Source organism: Vespula vulgaris, chromosome 24 (assembly GCF_905475345.1).
Source record: "Vespula vulgaris chromosome 24, iyVesVulg1.1, whole genome shotgun sequence".
Taxonomy (NCBI): Eukaryota; Metazoa; Arthropoda; class Insecta; order Hymenoptera; family Vespidae; genus Vespula; species Vespula vulgaris.
Window position 1 is genome coordinate 2,475,001 of NC_066609.1, and position 14,285 is coordinate 2,489,285.

General features: G+C 30.7%; 3 protein-coding genes across 8 annotated transcripts in view; 2 read left to right on the forward strand and 1 right to left on the reverse strand.

The window, feature by feature from the left end:
• The window catches only part of LOC127072211 (ubiquitin-protein ligase E3A), a 7,734-nt gene extending 3,241 nt beyond the window's left edge, over positions 1-4,493 (forward strand). For all 6 annotated transcript variants that reach the window (XM_051012463.1, XM_051012464.1, XM_051012465.1 and 3 more), the window contains 9 exons: positions 1-163; positions 268-578; positions 663-866; positions 938-1,237; positions 1,312-1,512; positions 1,584-1,861; positions 1,940-2,156; positions 2,233-2,468; positions 2,858-4,493. The exon at positions 1-163 is cut by the window's left edge and continues 206 nt beyond it. In XM_051012463.1, the coding sequence (XP_050868420.1) occupies positions 1-163; positions 268-578; positions 663-866; positions 938-1,237; positions 1,312-1,512; positions 1,584-1,861; positions 1,940-2,156; positions 2,233-2,468; positions 2,858-2,978 (2,031 nt within the window). In that variant the 3' untranslated portion in view covers positions 2,979-4,493. The remainder of the gene's footprint in view (positions 164-267; positions 579-662; positions 867-937; positions 1,238-1,311; positions 1,513-1,583; positions 1,862-1,939; positions 2,157-2,232; positions 2,469-2,857) is intronic.
• Positions 4,494-4,605: 112 nt separating this feature from the next.
• LOC127072218 (uncharacterized) lies at positions 4,606-6,615 on the forward strand. The gene is made up of 4 exons (XM_051012480.1): positions 4,606-5,058; positions 5,145-5,457; positions 5,578-5,798; positions 5,882-6,615. Exons 1-4 carry the CDS (start codon positions 4,924-4,926, stop codon positions 6,092-6,094), a joined length of 882 nt encoding a protein of 293 aa, XP_050868437.1. The 5' UTR covers positions 4,606-4,923; the 3' UTR covers positions 6,095-6,615.
• Positions 6,492-14,281, reverse strand: LOC127072208 (chaoptin). Its single transcript, XM_051012459.1, has 16 exons — positions 13,366-14,281; positions 12,716-13,004; positions 12,425-12,595; positions 11,832-12,307; positions 11,525-11,744; positions 10,961-11,271; positions 10,652-10,876; positions 10,264-10,485; positions 9,982-10,150; positions 9,213-9,745; positions 8,869-9,063; positions 8,330-8,614; positions 8,073-8,198; positions 7,715-7,828; positions 7,382-7,617; positions 6,492-6,950 (listed from the first exon to the last, which is right to left on the reverse strand). Exons 1-16 carry the CDS (start codon positions 13,366-13,368, stop codon positions 6,662-6,664), a joined length of 3,864 nt encoding a protein of 1,287 aa, XP_050868416.1. The 5' UTR covers positions 13,369-14,281; the 3' UTR covers positions 6,492-6,661.
• Between the last annotated feature and the right edge of the window lie 4 nt (positions 14,282-14,285).

A 14,285-nucleotide genomic window follows, 5' to 3' on the forward strand; every position in this document is an offset into this window, starting at 1 on the left:
CCACCTGCAGATTTGAACAAGGAAGCAGTTCGTTCGTTACAAGGTGAAGATAAAGAAGAAGATAGTAGTGATCCATCTCCGACAGTTCCTCCTAACGATGACGATACTAGCGTTGACTTACTTGCCGTTAGAAGAGCATTTAAGGCATTATGGACACTTCCAGGTATATTAAAATTATAATTTTCTTTTATTATAAATAATATATATAAAATATATGACTCCTATGTAAATACTCCTCCTAAATAAAGATTTTTTTATTTGTTTCAGGGGAAGCATTTGAATCAGCACTTGTAAATGCACTAGTCACTTTAGCAGATACCATAGAGTTACATTTAAGAGTATTTGGCAAAACACCTTCCCATAGCATGGACAGTCTCTTAAATGTATTCTTAATAGTATTTGAAATTCCGATGTTGGGAAATAGTGAATATCTTGAACTGGCACTTCATATGCTTTGTAAAGCTGTCAGCTGTTTCCCAACGTTAGCTCAAGCAAAATTAGCTCGTGTATGGGCCAGACATTGTAAGCCTACATTGCCTAGCCTTTTACAAGCTCTTCAAGAATTAATTACGGTGAAGGTATTCTGATAATAACGTATAGTCTTTATCAAAATTCACATTTGACTTATTTCAAGTCTCAATATCATTTATCTCATTTATTAGGTAATAAGTGGATCATTTTCACGCGATTACTGCGTTCAGGATGCAGATACTATCACTGCTCCTACGAAAGTAATGAGGATTCTCTATTACGCTAGCATGTTAGCCGGAGAATTAGATAGCAGTGAGTTAGCCTTGAACGAAGATGGGGATACAACAAAAATTGACAAATCTGGCCCATGCAAAATGACGTCACAAATCCCACAGGTATTAGAATCACATATATGCACTCGTATAAAACAAATGCAACAGTCCAATAACGAATTATATTTATTTAGGATCCATTAGCCAAAGAATTAGGAATTTCTGCATTGGATGCTCGCAAACCATTCATATCTTTCACCGATTTTTATAACGAACCACTGAGCGATGCTATCGAAATGGATAAAGATTTCGCTTATTACAAGAGTGAAGAACCTCAGAAATTTAGTTTTATGAATTATGCTTTTATCCTTACACCAGCCACAAAAACTTTGGGCCTATATTACGACAATCGTATAAGAATGTATAATGAAAGAAGAATGAGTTTCTTACAAACTGTCGTAGGACAACCTACCAATCCATATCTTAGATTAAAAGTAAGTCATACAGAAGGTACGATCTAATGCCACTTAAGAATATTTCTAAACCGATTGGCGATATATCTACATAGGTACGTAGAGATCATTTGATAGATGATGCTTTGGTCGAATTGGAAATGGTAGCAATGGAGAACCCGTCGGATCTTAAAAAACAGTTGGTTGTCGAGTTTGAGGGTGAACAAGGTGTTGATGAAGGTGGTGTATCTAAAGAATTCTTTCAATTAGTTGTAGAGGAAATCTTCAATCCTGATTATGGCATGTTTACAACTCAGGTAATATTAGATAGAAAATAATCAATTGAATATACACAATATTATTTATAACATATTCTGTGATTGTATAGGAAGACACGCAATTAACGTGGTTCAATCCAACATCGTTTGAAAGCGATGCACAATTTACACTGATAGGAGTTGTTCTTGGATTAGCAATTTATAACAACGTGATATTAGACGTACGTTTCCCAATGGTAGTTTATCGGAAACTACTGGGTAGAAAAGGAGGATTTGCTGATTTAGAAGACTGGAGTCCTACTTTATATAGAACATTGACAGAATTAATAGCATATACCGAAGATGATATGTCGGATACATTTATGCAAACCTTCCGTGTTGGTTACAAGTATGTTTAATCATACTATTTACCTATTCGTTTAAAGGTACATACAACTTTTAAATAATAATATCATTATTTCTACAGAGATGTATTTGGTTCAATATCGTTCCATGATCTTCGCGAGAATGGTGATGAAACATATGTTACGCAAGAAAATAAAAAAGAATTTGTAGACCTTTATGCAGATTTTTTGCTAAATAGATCAGTGGAGAGACAATTCAAAGCATTCAGACGTGGTTTTCAAATGGTCACGGATGAAAGTCCACTTGCCCTACTTTTCAGACCAGAAGAAATAGAACAAGTATCTATTTATCATTTCAACTGTTTCCAACAATCCTTAACGGACTTGAAAATTTTATTAACCAAGACTCTTTTAGCTCGTTTGCGGTAGTAAGATATTTGACTTCGCGGAATTGGAAGCAGCGACGGAATATGAGGGTGGTTATACCGTTGACAGCGAGGCAGTGCGTAATTTTTGGCGGGTAGCTCATTCATTACCGCCAGAAAGTCAAAGAAGGCTACTTCAGTTTACTACAGGTAGTGATCGAGTGCCAGTTGGAGGGCTTTCCAGGCTTAAGATGGTCATTGCTAGACATGGTCCAGATTCAGACAGGTATGAAATTGGAAACTTCTTATGTATATTGGAAGAATAACCTAACAAGGAAAGAGTCAGTAAATGAAAGAAGATTTTGGGAATCGAAACAAGTTCTCAAATTAAAGCGAATCAGAGAAAATATAAGTGTGCCAATCCTAGTCGTTGATTTCAAGCCGTTATAGGATCATAAAGATACATGAATAATATTTGTACACGAGTCACATTGATTGATTCTTGTATCACTATGCGTATGACTCGTGCTCATTACCAACAATTTTTCTTTTATGATTACTTCGTCATATGATCCAAACATTGTTGTTATTTCTCTACGTTATCTGGTTACTTTTTATATATCAATTATATATCAATTTAAAACTGATATATATATTTTTTTTTTTTTTTTTCAGATTGCCCATTGCCCATACGTGCTTCAACGTATTGCTTCTACCAGACTACAGCACGATTGAAAAGTTACAAGATCGTTTATTAAAAGCGATCAACTATTCGAAGGGTTTTGGCATGTTGTGAATGTGTACCAAAGCTTCCACAATTTATCTACGCTATATCAAAGTGATGAATTTGTTAAACACATCAGGATATATCCAAAATCTTTCTATCTTTAAAACCGATCACATTACACATGGACATATTTATTATGTAATTATGTTCGAAAGATGCGCGCGTGTGTGTGTATGTGTGCATGCGTGTGTGTACGTGTGTGTGTGTGTGCGCACGCGTGTGTAATCGCGAGTGTTGTTTCTGTCAACAAGAACAACAATAAATCGTCCGAATAACAACGCGCTTCGAGCACCTCTCAGAATCCACTGTTATCGATTCTCCTTTCCAGGATTCTTCGCTTAGAGAGAACACACATGCACATAAAACACAAACCGATGAACTCATCTTGATAGTGATAGGGTATAATTGGAAATTGTTACGTGATGATGCTTTTCAGATTTCATTGGCACCATATTAGAGTACTATGTGCTTTGGCAAAATAATTATAGCTGATTTATAGATCATCAAATTATCATTTCTCGTATCCTCTTAAAAAAAAGAAAGGAGGAGGGGAAGAAAGAAGAAGAAGAAACGAATTGAAAGGAAAAAATACTATTCTTTCCCATTGTCCTGGAGGTAAAAACGATGACGTTCGATTCTCTAAGGCTTGAATTTGTACGAAAGCAGCGAATATTATATACAGCTTTTTCTTGCTAGCCAAGTCGAAGATCTTAAGTTAACAGTGAAACGCTCAAAAGAGACAGATATAGTGAAAAGCGACTGTGATTGTGTGTGTGTGTGAGAGAGAGAGAGAGAGAGAGAAAGAGCGATTGAGAAAAAGAGAGAGAGAGAGAGAGTCAAGTCGAAAAAATCGACTACGATCATAGAAATAAAAAAAAAAAAACTACAAAAAAAGGAAAAACAAAAATAAAAATAAAAAAAGAAATAAAAAGAGAAAGGAGGAGGAAGAAGAGGAGGAGGAGGAACAAATCTAGTGTTAGCTGAAAATGTAGTTGTGTAACGTTGCAAAAGCCGAAAATGACCCTGAATGATAATGATAATGATAATGATGATTATCATGATTATGATTATGATGATGATGACAATGATAGTAATGGTGATGGTGATGATGATTATGATGATGATGATGATGATGATGATAATGATGATGATGATGATGATGAGCGATATTGCGTGATCACTATTATATTATAATATAAAACATACTGTATACAAAACTTTTTGTAACAACGGAACGTAAAGGTGTAAGAAGATCGTATAGCCGTCGTTGATAATTCTTACGTGTTTGTATGTAATTTTCGTTCTCGGATTTCTTCTCTCTTACATCCATGTTTCTCATCCCAATGGGCAAAAATGAAAAAGAGAAAAAAAAACAAACGTAGTCTGGAAATACAAGGATTCAACAATTTGTATAAACATTTATAATATCAGCAGTTCTTTTCGAAACCCGAAAATATCTGCTCCACTTGTCGGCTGTCTTATTGTTAGTCACGTGACAATAAAGTTCTATTGAGAAAAAGCTAATTATATATACATTATGTATGTGTGTTTATATATATATATATATATATATATATATATATATATATAATTCTTTTTGTCATTCGATAGAAAGATCATATCGACTATCATAGTAATTCGTCAAATTAAAATTCTAATTTGTTTATTTTTTGTTTTTTTTTTGTTTCTAAAATATATCGCTTGATGTCTCACGACTTTCCATTTAATTGCAAATGTTTTTTTTTTTTTAATGTGTGTATATATATACATATATATACACACACATATATGTATGCACATATATATGTATACACATATATATTCCTTCTTTACAAGAGTTAAAATGTCAGTATTAATGGACAAAGGGCTCGATTGAATTCAATTATTTTTATGTGTTATCAAGTTTTGACGCAAAATTTTCTTATACATCCTTATTGCTAGATTAAATTTCGTTATGTGGAACGAGACTAATTTCTATCGTAGTCCTAATGATCCAAAGATGAGGCAATTGCAAAGAGTATCACGATACTCTCAAGACTCTTCGAACGAAACTCAGAGAGAATGTTTGGATGAAATAATTCAACAATCCGTTCGTAATAAACATTATTTGTGATCATTAATGTAAACGTTAAGTATTATTTGACAATAATCGATTTTCAATGGATTTAATATTAGTATCTGTCGACAAGCGGATATTATGACAACCAAAAGAACAGTTTTACATCTTCTACGATCTCTAATGGTTTTAATCAATCCGATAAAGAGGATAAATCGATAACAAATCAACCAAATTCGTGGAAGCAAGAAAAGTCAGGAGATTGGAAATACGAAAAAGAAGAACTTTGGCAGACGATAGAACAATCTTTGAATGATAAAACTTCGACTCAAGAAGAAGCCATAAATTCGGATATCAAATATAGGCATCTTTACAGCATACCTAATTACAATAAAATTCATTTCGGTGATCTTAGTGATTCGGAAATAACAGGTATGTATTAAACCAGTTACTTACAAAATATGAAACTCGTTAATTATTTTTTCCATTTTATATATTCTATTTTGTATTCTATTTACTATTATATAAATAAATTTATCTTAATCTTTACAGATGATTGCGACTTTAAGGATCCTAATGTTCTTACTATCAATAAAAAGCCAAAGACACTTTTATTCAATATAAGAGAATATTTAGCAAATTATCAAGAATCCAATGGTATTCCACGCACGGAATATCCTTTTACGGATCTTGTTAAGGTCATGGGTCAAGCAACAGGTCGATCATTGATTGCTCTGCTTTATGTCATCATTAATACTGCCCCCATTGTCGAAGTAATAAAAACCATATCGCAACGCAAAACTTGTTGATAAGTTATCGATTTTAAATAACAAAATGAATTTTGCTTTTTTTTTAGATATTTCTTTATATCCTACGATTCATACTGGACAAATTGATCTATATAAAGAATACTAATGATATACGTCAAATGATGATCAAATACGTAATACTTGGAATACAATTGCTAAGCATTTACGTTTGTTTAACGTTTATATTCGGTTTAATTGTTTTGCCAATTGTATACATGGTTCTTCATATAGTAGCAAAAATTTTATCGTATAATTATTGATTAGAGAGAAAGAGAGGAAGAGAGAGAGAGAGAGAGAAAGATAGAGCCGTATCAGAATATGTGATATCTTTGTTGTGTTTGATGTTCTGTAATTAAATATATACATACATACATACATACATACATACATATATATATATATATATATATATATATATATATATTGTAATTTTTCTCAATATACAATTAGTTTTATTTCTTTATAGTTAATAATATGCCAATTAATCTAACGAAGAAGAATAAGATCTAACAACAAATTTCTCATTATACGAATGACAAATGACAATGAGATAGTTAATTTGTTATCGCCAATAATTTGTACGAGTATCATTGTTCGACAGTCTCATTGATTGTCTCACATGTTTTGCAGTTTGCAAAATGTCCGAATAAAAGTAAACAAAAAATAAATAAAATGAAATGAAATAAAAACGCACAAATGAAAACGCGATATATATACGTCTATAGAAAATTATGAATAACAATGTGCGAAATAAATAATAATTACGGAAACAGAAATATTTCGTTTGGAATGAAACAAATATCAGAAAGAGAGAAAGAAAGAGATATTTAATTTAAGATCATTCTTATGATCAAGAAAAGCAAACAAATTAACAAGTTAGAGGAGTCAATGTAACTCCCAGTACTCCAACCACACTCGATTTCTGTTTTCAAGACATTGGAGAGTGACATGTTATTTTTGTTCATGCAAAAGGTCTCTCGAATGTCATCGTCCCAGCCATTGTCCCAGCAGTTAAATTCGTCGCCTTCCTCGCGTTCGAAATTATTAAATTCCCCGTAAGAATTGCATCTATCTTCTTGATATTGTCTGTGCTTTCTCTGCCACATTTCAATCCATCTGGATATAATTTTATCATTATTACTTATATTATATGTATATAATATATATATATATATATATATATATATATATATATTTATGTATATATATAATATATATATATACGCACGAGCCGAATAATTATGAAAGTGATCTAAATCATTTCAGATATTAAATTAATATACATTTTATTACGCACTATTTAAACAATTTTCAAAATTACGTAAAAGAATTATTCTACAATAATAAATATACTTATATTTTTTTTTTTGGTTTTCTTTTTCTTCTTCTTTTCGTTTTCGTCTTATTATAGGAAAAAAGATAATTTATAAATAATTCACAACGTCATACAGAATATTTTCCAAAACATTTTCATTAGAAAAATATATGTAATTTAGAACACTTTCATATATATGCTATGAATCATTACTTCAATATATGAATCTCACCCGATATCGCAATCACAATTCAAATAAGTTCCAGCCAGTCTGAGCTTCATTAGAAATTGTTTTCTCGGTAGACCAGGTTTATGACCAGAGGACGGATTATGAAGCGTTCTTGTATCGGTATGGTGAAGGTCAATCGTTATGTTCCTTACCCATTCAGCATTAATAAACATCTCTTTTGGCACGCTACTTACGCTGGTATTATATAATCCAAAATGTAAATGAGGATTTCTTATTCCCTATAGAATTACGGTTGAATAAGAGAATAAATTTATCAGTTATATCAATTAAAATTAATTAAATATTATACAAAAAAAAGATATATTAAATACTAACGCGTAATATGTCTGAATTAATAACTTTTAAAGCTTTCCCAGTGAGCGTGATATTATACAATTTGAATGGAAATTTTCCTTTCATTTCTTTCTGCAAATCCGTCTCGTTTTCGACCTTTAATAATAATAATTATTATTATTTTATTTATAAATATAAATAAATAATATAATAAATATTTATATTTATATATAAATATTTATTATATATTTATATATATAAATTATTATAAATATAAAATATAATTAATAAATATAATAATATAATAATTTATTTTATTAATAAATAAAATAAAAATATAAATAACAAATATAATAAATATTATAAATATAAATATTAAATAAATTTTTTATATACTTACATCAATCAACAAGTCTCTTAAACCATGATTGTACTCCAGAATATTTGGAAAATTGAAATTTTTTAAACCCGTGTAAGCTGTTATATATAATCTACGTAATTTTGTTGCCTTACAAAGAGCCCCTGCCTATAAAATAATACAATTAGCGTTATCTTTAAATCTTTAATCATCCAAATGCAAATTTTTATAAATAAATATTTTGCTATAAAATAATTTTTTTCTTGTTAAAAAGAAAAAAAAAAGAAGAAAAATCGTACTTCGAACGTCGACAGAGATAACCATCGTATGTCCAACTCTTCAAGGCTATCCGCCACGCCTAAGAAACTCGTATTGGTGATGGCCGTGATCGGATTATTAGCGAGATTAAACGTCTTCAATTCTGGTAGTGTGTGCGTGATCAAAGGTACCACTGTTAAATCATTGTAACTTAGATCCAAGTAATGCAATGATGTTAAATTCGATGCCATTTCGGCTGGTATCGAAGCCAATTCATTATGTGCCAAATATAAAGTTTGTAATCGCGTTAAAGGTAATTCTGGTACCTGAAAATGAAATTTCAAGCATTTCTGATTTTTTACAAATATTTTTCTCTTATAAATTAATAATAAAATTACAATAAAAAGAAATATAAATATTTGTCAACGTGCAATCATACTACATTATACTATTTTATAATCAAAGGATACTCATAGGCAATATTTTATATGTTTGATAAAATATATTCAGATATATTTTCTTCCATTTATCATTCTTTCTCTTTCTATTTTGTTGCCTATATTTATAATAAAATACGTACGCTCAATAAGGAAATGTTACTTAGACCAAGATAAAATAATGTATCCTCCAATCCGTGAAAAGTTCTTCCACGAGTTTCTAATATCAATTGTTTATTGTGACTTAAGTCAAGATGAGACAAATAAGGTAAATCGGAAAATACTCCGTCGTCCAATCTAACTAAACGATTATACGAAAGATCCAACCACGTTAATCCCTAAAAAAAAATAAGCGATATAATTATTATCAAAACTTGATATTCGATAATAAATACAGCATTCTCTACAATGTTTATAAATAACAAAGTTAAGAGATCAAAGAGTGAAAAATAGATAAAAAGAGATAGAGAGAGAGAGTCGGTCTTACTCTCAATCTGAAAATAGCATCGGTCGTGTGAATGCCTGACAAAGTATTCCAAGACATATCTAAAATAGATAGACTCAATGCCGCAGAGATTGACATAGTCTTAACAGGAAGTCTCATAAATTGATTATGCGAGAGATCAAGACTCTCGATGATGGCATCTGTGAACATATTGTCAGGTAGAGTTCTCAATTTGTTATGAGATAAATCAACGATACGTAATTTTTTCAATGGTCTCAACGCCTCAGCCGGTATGTCAACGATATCGTTCCACGAGAGAAAGAGAACCTGTAGATTCCTCGTATTTCTAAAGCAATCGAAATCGACCTCGATTAAATCGTTGTGACTTAAATCGAGCCACTGTAGATGAGGCATGTTGCCAAATATTCCTTGAGTTACATTAGTCAGTTGATTATGCGACATGTATAAATGACTAAGAGAATATTCCACTGGTTTAAAATAGTATTTCATAATGTCGGATATATTATTATAACTGAGATCTAAAACTTTGATGTTGGCTTGTACGTTGCCACCGACTGAAACAAGAAATATATTTTGTTTTCTTTTATTTTACATTCTATATTATATATATATTATATATATTTATATATATATTTATATTATATATATAAATATTTATATATATATAAATATATATAAAAGCAGATAATATCTGCTAAGAAGCAGTAGTATTTATAGGAAAAAATTTTTTTCTCGATGATCCTACAGAATCTATAAAGGTTCTAACTAATTTTTTATTTGATATACATACTTGTAGTTGGTGGTGTAAAAGTCGTACTGTTAATCCACAATTTCGGTATCTGGTTATGGCTAACATTGACTTTGAATGAGGATAATGTTCCGACTTGATCGAATGAAGTGAGATCGAATTCGTTCAGTTCGTTATAAGCCAAGTCAAGAAATTCGAGGTCTGGTAAATTCTTGATATAGAACAAGTACATATATATATATATGTATGTATATATATACACATAGAGCATTAGTTTGATTATATCGTATTAATATAATCAATCGAATCGTTACGATAAATTACCTGAAATGCTTCATCAGTAATATCATTGATCTTATTACCACGTAAATCTATATACTTCAAACGATTCATGTTCATAAAAGCACGTCTCTCGATTCTCTTAATGGCATTATCCTCCAAGTTAATCGTCGTTAGGGACAACAAATCCACAAACGTATGAGTTTGTATGCTCTTTATTTGATTATATGCAAAATTTACTTCCTCCAGCATTGAATGTATGTCACCCTGAAATGAAATTAGGTTCAATAGATTAATACGATTAAACTAACCAAGATTAAAATAGTGGTGCTTCTTCACAAAAAGAGATTGAAGAAAAACATTTTATATCTTTATCATATTTTATATATATATATAGAGAGAGAGAGAGAGAGATTGCAAACAACGAAAATACCTGAAAGGTTCCTTTCGGAATTGCATCGATCTCGTTATCCTGTAGCTCGATACGTTTTATTCTTTTTAAGAAATGAAAAGACGTGTCGGGCATCGATTTAATTTTGTTATTGCTAAAGTCAAGATGCTGGAGATTCGTTAAAGATTTGAATGGCTTGTTTGGTATTTCAGTAATAGTACTTGATAAACCATGCGATATTCTCAAAGTCAACAGAGAATTACCAACCTAAATAATTGAATCTATTAGGAACGTATTTTCTTTTTTGCTAAAAAAAAAAAATCGAATTTGAATTGTTGTTTTTTTTTTTACCTCAGAAAAAGCATCATCCTCGATATTAGAAATTGAATTTTCGGAGAAATCCAAATATTTAATTCCACGAACATGCGTGAACGCATGATTCTTTATAGTGTTCAAATTACTTTGGATTATATGCAATTCCTTGATGTCCATGCCAAATTCTAAAAAGTTTTCTGGCACTAACGTTGGCTCTGGCATTCTCGAAATTGATAAGAATCTTAAATTTCTCATTTGTCGTAAATCTTGTAAAGATATAACAGTATTTTCCTTTCCACTTAAATCCAAGTTATAGAGAGAATATTGAAAACCATTGAACACTTCGACTGTCGAAATGAAATAAATTAGTTTAGGGTTCTCATGTGTGTGTGCATGTGTATTGTCTACATAATAATGAGATATAATTTATTAAGGTAATTATTTATTAAGATAATTAGAATATTATTTAGAATATTATTATTATTACATATATATATAAATATATATTATAATATATATTAATATAGAATACTATTATTTAGAATATTAATTTACTAAGATAATTTAATTTATAAGTTAATATCAACATATTTAACTTACCTGGTGAAAATGTATCTATTCGATTGTCACGAAAAATAAGCGTACGTAAAAAGTCAAATTCTTGAAAGATATGATTCTGAAGGTTGGTTATATTATTTCCAGAGAGATCCAATAATTCTAGAGAAGTTTCGAGGCCTGAAAAGTCAGCCGAATTAACATCGATCAAATTGCAATCGCTAAAGTACAATTCTTTGATTCTGGAATCACGAAATGCTCCGCTCTGCAAAAAAAGAAATACATATATTTATTATCTCGTTTGAAAGATTTTGTTTGGTATACTCCGTGTTATCGGTAAAAAGGATTTAACCTCGATCACGGCCAAGGGATTGCCATTTAAATAAGTTTTATTGACTTTATAAAAATGTTGAAAATCGGTAGGCATTAATGTAGCGATTTGATTATAATCCAATCTAAGAATATCCAAGGACATTTGGACACCCCTTAATTCAGGCTCTTGAAGCGGATGAAGCATTTTCGAGATTCTATTGTAGCTTAGATCAAGAACCTTCATACGTTTCAACGAGGATAATTGGGCGTATGGTATATAAACCAGCTGATTGTCATTTAAATATAGATGTGTCAGCTTAGCCATGCCATCTCTAAACACGGACGCATCGATCTCTTTCAAAGTATTTTCTCGTAGATCAAGGATTTCTAATGACGATAAACCAGCAAATGCATCGGCCGGAAGCTTTTCAATCGCGTTACGACCAAGACGAAGGATTTGTAACGAATCCTCGAGCCCACGCCAATTTTCCGGCGCTATATTCGATATTTTGTTACCTGAGAAATATATTTTATTAATAACTATCTCTAGTTCTCTCATAATTATCATCTATCGATTATGAGAGATAGATAGAGAGAAAAAAAGAAAGGGGTAAGACAAAGGAAAAAAAATACCTGTCAAGTCGAGAAGACGTAATTTTTGCAAATGTCTAAATGACTTGTTGGGTATTTTAAATAATCTATTGTAGGGTAACTCTAGCTCCCATAACGATCTCTCAAGCCCTAGGAAAGCTTCGTCCGGGATGTCGGCCAAGGGATTATGTTTGATTTGTAGCTTGTAAAGACCTACGGCATACGACATTGTTCGGACAAGGAATAATTTAATATTATTGTAATGATATATTCGTAATATCATTATTAATGGGAGATCAATTTTATAGAGACAAAATTATAATTTTTTTATACCTGTATTTATGAGAAACTGTGGTTGCAAAAAGGTCAGTCCATTGTTTTCCAATTGAAGCATAAACACTTTTGATGAATTAATAGGTTGAGGTATTCTTGGCATTGGTACATTATAACAAGAAACTATTCCAAGATCCGGTATTGCTTTTGAACATGTACAAAGAGGATTGAAGAAACAGGGTGGATATTGAACTGGTAACTCGTGGGTTCGAACCATCGAAGACCAAACCATCAATAATAGGGTCACTATCAGCATCGCGTAGCCCAGCTTCATGAAAGTCAACAAATTCTGAAAATCATTTACGCTACAATCGTTAATATCTATTGATCATTCGTAATTAGACAGTTTTTTTCTTTCTTTTCCTTTTCCTTTGTTTTTTTTTTTTTTTTTTTTACTTCGACATAAAAACAAATAAAATTGAGAAGCAGAACGGTCATTAAGAAAACAAAAAAAAAAAGAAAAAACTTATTTATCCCTCACCTCCGTTCAAATAAAAAATACTTGATAATAATAATGCGTTCTATTTAATAAAATTAACTTGAAACTAAATAAGAATCTATTTTTCGTTAAATTTGTAGTTTCTAATGAATTGGTAATCGAAGAAAACGTAGGAAGATAATTAAATCGAGGTGATAATTATAATCGTTACCATATTATCTGAGTAACTCCTGCTATACCAGAGACCACTTGTTAAAGATTTAAACCGGATACCACCTCGTACACCTCAAGGGCCAAAAAGGATATTCTGACTGATATTCACATTGACTGATAGTCAACTAGTTACTACTGCCCTACTGACTACACATAGTCGGAAGTATTCTCGAACGAGATAGGGCTTCAACGATGCGTAGAGATTTACAGTGCTTCTCTTTACGCGATTAAATGCTACGATATTCTATTAGCTCTTTGGAAACGAAAATAGTTGCATAAAGAGAATAAACCTTCTCTTCTTTAAGAGTTTCGATAAGCATTATAGTCAAGAAAAAATAAAAAACCGTGTAAAACTTCACGCTCGAACGTTTTATATATGTATATATGTATATATGTATTTCATGTTTTTCAAATAAATGAATAAAGAATATATATTGATCTTTCTTTATGCATTGAACTATTATATTGGTTGCGACATTTAAATTGAAATAATTTAATAATGGAATAGTATATATGCATTTACAAATAGAATAATAAAAAAAAAGAAAAATATGATCGTAAATATGCAACTCATTCGGCGATTTTTCCAATCTCGATAAAAATACTGCTTGTTTTTTTATTATACGATTATATGAATCACCAGACATTTCTTTGTTAATATTCTGCATAGTAACCGTTCGTTAACATTTTATTGTAATATTCTTTTCATTTAGAATGATACGCGAAATCAATTCATGTAAAAAAAAAAGGTGATCTTTCTATAAGATATACTCCTTTAAGACAGTTTCCCTTTATCCAAGTGCATTTTACTGATAAAACGATGAGAAAAAAAGATGTTTAGCTATTTTCATTTAAACGACAGACCTATTATACTCCTATCTATATAATAAAATAAATAATAACAGAGAATATTAATAT